Below are 3,728 nucleotides of genomic sequence, written 5' to 3'. Positions count from 1 at the left end.
CCCTACCCCCCCAAAACCCCCCATTTCGCTGCATTTTTTTCCTAGCATGGCGAGGCACTCATTCTGGTGTGGTAGCGAGGAGGAGGCACGGCAGAGGGAGGTGCTGCCATCGGAAGGGACTGAGGAGGAGGCCCACTTGGGTGGGGGTGATGCTGGAAGTGGTCGTGCGCGTGGGAAGCTCTGGTTAGGGTGGAGGTGGCCCCCGGATGGAGGGGGTGTGGATAAGAGGAGGACGTGGAGGAGGAGGAGGCCGGGTGGAGCTGGTAGCTGGCGGCCGATGAAGGTCCGGAGGAGGACGGTGTCGCCTGGGAGCTGCTGCCCCCCTTGAGGTGCTGCTGCGGCGGGGGGGTCTGGTTGAGCTGGATGGAGATGTCGGAGGAGACGTCGGAGGCGCTGCGGCCGCGCTGCGGGGGGGCCCAGGAATCCGGGTGGAGAAACTGGCCACTGTAGTCGCTGCAGTCAGACATGCGGGGGCGATAGAGTGCAGGGTGGGGGCGGTAAAGTTCCTCCTCAGCGTAACGCTTCATGAAGAGGTAGACAGACATCACTCCAGCGCCCTAGAACAGACAAATACAGAACTCTCACTGCCATTTAAAAGCACAGTGGCATTTTACAGCCCCCCTCTGAGGGCAATTTTATGAAATGTTATATTTGAGGGGGGAGAGGAGGCACTCACAGGGTTACAAAAGCTCACTGCATGAGTCATCTGCTCATCCTTCGCTCCTGGATTAGCATCAGTTTAGGAAATCAGTTCAATAGTTTAAAAAATGTGGCCATTGACATAAAAATGTCTTGTTTTTAAAGTTTCAATCCAAAAAATATGCATTTAAGTGTTATTCTGGTAAAAATTGGCCAAAAAGTTCTTATGAAATCAAGCGTTATTTGCCTTTTTTAAATTGCCTTTCATCTTCAACCCTTTTTGTAATAGTGAAAGCTAAGAATTTTAGCCATAAACATTCATTTATCATTTTACTTAGTGACCACATTTTGTTTTTTCCTCCATACGTGGAGTTTTTCTCCCCAGTAGCCTTTTTAGTATTTACTAGTACTATTTACTTCCTTCAGGAATTTAAAATGTAAATATATCATAAAATAAACCACTTTAGTTGATCTAATCATCTTTTGATCTATTTTAAAACCCTTCTATTAATTAGGATTATACCTTTTTTTAGCCAAAACAAAACTAACAAATAAGCAAAACACAACGTAAAGTAATTTTCTAGGACATATTTTCTGCAGAGTGGCAGTTCAACTGTACTACAGAGTATTTTAAAAACAAGTAAAAAATACAATTTTTTTCTCAGAAATGTTCGACTTTTAATCTTTACAAGTAAATTTACAAGTTCTTTATCTTAAACGTACAACTTTAAATCTTGTAAATTTACAATATGAATTGATTTGTTTTTGACACCAATCTAGAATTAAACCTTCACAAGATGCTCCGAGTCTTTCATCTTCAAGCATTGCTCAGAAAAACAGACAATTTTGGTTCTTTTCTATAAATTTATGACTTTTTTCTCGTAAATGTACGAAATTCAAAGTAATAAATTTACAACATGTAAATTTACGTAAAAAATACAATTTTAGCCTCTGGCTTTTTAAACCAAAAATATACAACCTTATTCTTGTATATTTACAGATTTAAAGTCATATTTTCCAAAAAGAAATGTTTATACAATGGCCACAATACTCCATCGCACATTAGAAGTTAGCCTCTGATTTGTGGGTTGGGACTGTTTCACAGGTCAAGCCCGCCCCCACTTCCCATCATTTTTCCGTTTATACCAGGGGTGGGCAAACCTTTTGAGTCGTGGGCCACAAAGGGATCCAAAATTTGAAAGAAGTGCCAAACCAGAAGTTAATTTGGGTAATTCACCTCATACAAGAAAGAAATAATATGGAATCTGGACTAAAACATGCTTTAACTTTCAGATAAATGTATAAATATAAATGCAACACATACAAAACATTATGGAATTTTTATTTTAAAACTGTGACTTTTGTCGTTATTTTAGTGCCAATTGCACCGATGGGTTGATGTCCATCAGGGAAAAATGCAAATTTAGAGAAATGCTGCTATTCACGTTGGAATGATCAGAAAAATGACTTTCCAACTTGGAAAACACAGATGAACGTCAAAATGATAACAAATCTTCCAACAACACATGAATGCAGATGATTTTTTTCACCTAAACAAATGTCAATTCATTTGTAGTGTGTCATCTACAAGAAAACAAAACATTAATAAGGGTTATTAAGTTTGACGGGCCACATATGGCCTCCTGGCTGTAGTTTACCTACTCCTGGTTTATGTGCTCTCCTGGGAGCTTTTACAACCCAAACCTAACATTAGTGGTGCAACAAAAATGAAGCTATACAGCCGGATGCCAGCTCAGACAAGGAAAACCAAGACATGTATGGATCTATTTGGTTTCAAATGGATGCATCAGAATGTTATGGAGCAAGGAGCTTGTAGGAGTTTGTACATTACAGCTACAAAACTTTTTTAAGAGGAATTTGTTTTCTTCTGCTTCACAATTTGAGTAAAAAAATGCTCGGAAATTCATTTTTACACTTAATATTTTATATATATCTCCTCTGTAATTAAAAAAGCTACAAGAATATGTTAAAAACACAATTTTAATTGGAGTGGCTCTGAATATTTATTCAGAAAATTCATTTACTTTGCATATTAGTTGGAAAGTTGGAAGATTTTCTCTTTAAGTCAATCAGCAACATCCTCTCACCTCATCTACAAAAGCCCTCCATCAATAGAGAAATGACTAAATAAAGTCAGACATAGATGTCGGCGGGGTTGACAGAAAGGATAAGGGTTGCTGGGGAAAAAAAAGAGCCATTTTTGAGTAATGTATTCATTTAGTCACTCGGGCATCCGTTGAGCTCTCTAAGCTCATTCACTATTCATACACAAAGTCATTGCTACAAAACGCCGGAAAGGGGTTGAAAGTGTGAGGAAAAAATGTGGTTTGAGGAAAAAAGGAGCTTAAGGAATGAAGCAAAGAAAGAAGGGAGGATTATGGAAGTAAAGAATGCAGAACGAAGGAGAAGAGAAGGAGAGGTGCAAACCTTGAACTGAAAAAGAAAAGGAGGAAGAACAACAAACTGAGAGGTGAATGAAAGATAAATATGACAGAAAGAGGGCAGATCTGAGAGGAAAACATTTGAATAGAAAAAAGCTTTCGCCCACAGTCATAGCAAGGAATATTGTTATGCATATAAAGAGATGCTGCGACAGAGCGCTGCCCTCGAGTGTTCCAGCTATTAACATTTATGAATATTGATGCAGGCGGGGTGACGAGCACCTACGCAGGCATATTTCTACACGCGCTCAGCGTTTCATCACGCTCGGTCCGCTTGAGCGCGCACAGCGGCTGTCGGTCTGTCACATTTTACTGCTGCTGCTTCCTGGAATCACCTCTTTGAGCAGGAAGGAAGACGCGGCGAAGGCGAAGGACCAGCCGTAGTGGTAGTGGAAGAACTGCTCGGCTTCTCTGGGTCGATTCATCACCTCGTCGTTGATGCTCGAAATGTATAAAACCAGCCCCACCACCAGACTGAGACCTGAGGACACAAACAGATCCAGTCAAGACGCTTCATTCCAGTTGGCGATTATTTTGATGTACCGTATTTTCCAGACTATAAGTCGCACCGGAGTATAAGTCGCAGTAGCCAAAAAATGCATAATGAAGAAGAAAAAAACATATATA

General features: G+C 40.6%; 1 protein-coding gene across 1 annotated transcript in view; it reads right to left on the bottom strand.

The window, feature by feature from the left end:
- Positions 1–6: 6 nt before the first annotated feature.
- The window catches only part of cacng7a (calcium channel, voltage-dependent, gamma subunit 7a), a 35,755-nt gene continuing 32,033 nt past the window's right edge, over positions 7–3,728 (bottom strand). The window contains exons 5-6 of the mRNA XM_024295040.2: positions 3,437–3,582; positions 7–557 (exon numbers count right to left, since the gene is read on the bottom strand). Coding sequence (XP_024150808.1) covers positions 42–557; positions 3,437–3,582 — 662 coding nt within the window. The 3' untranslated portion in view covers positions 7–41. The remainder of the gene's footprint in view (positions 558–3,436; positions 3,583–3,728) is intronic.

This window comes from Oryzias melastigma, linkage group LG11 (assembly GCF_002922805.2).
Source record: "Oryzias melastigma strain HK-1 linkage group LG11, ASM292280v2, whole genome shotgun sequence".
In the NCBI taxonomy this organism is placed as follows: domain Eukaryota; kingdom Metazoa; phylum Chordata; class Actinopteri; order Beloniformes; family Adrianichthyidae; genus Oryzias; species Oryzias melastigma.
Note: the sequence above shows the minus strand (reverse complement) of the source record. Positions and strands in the feature narration are given on the sequence as shown.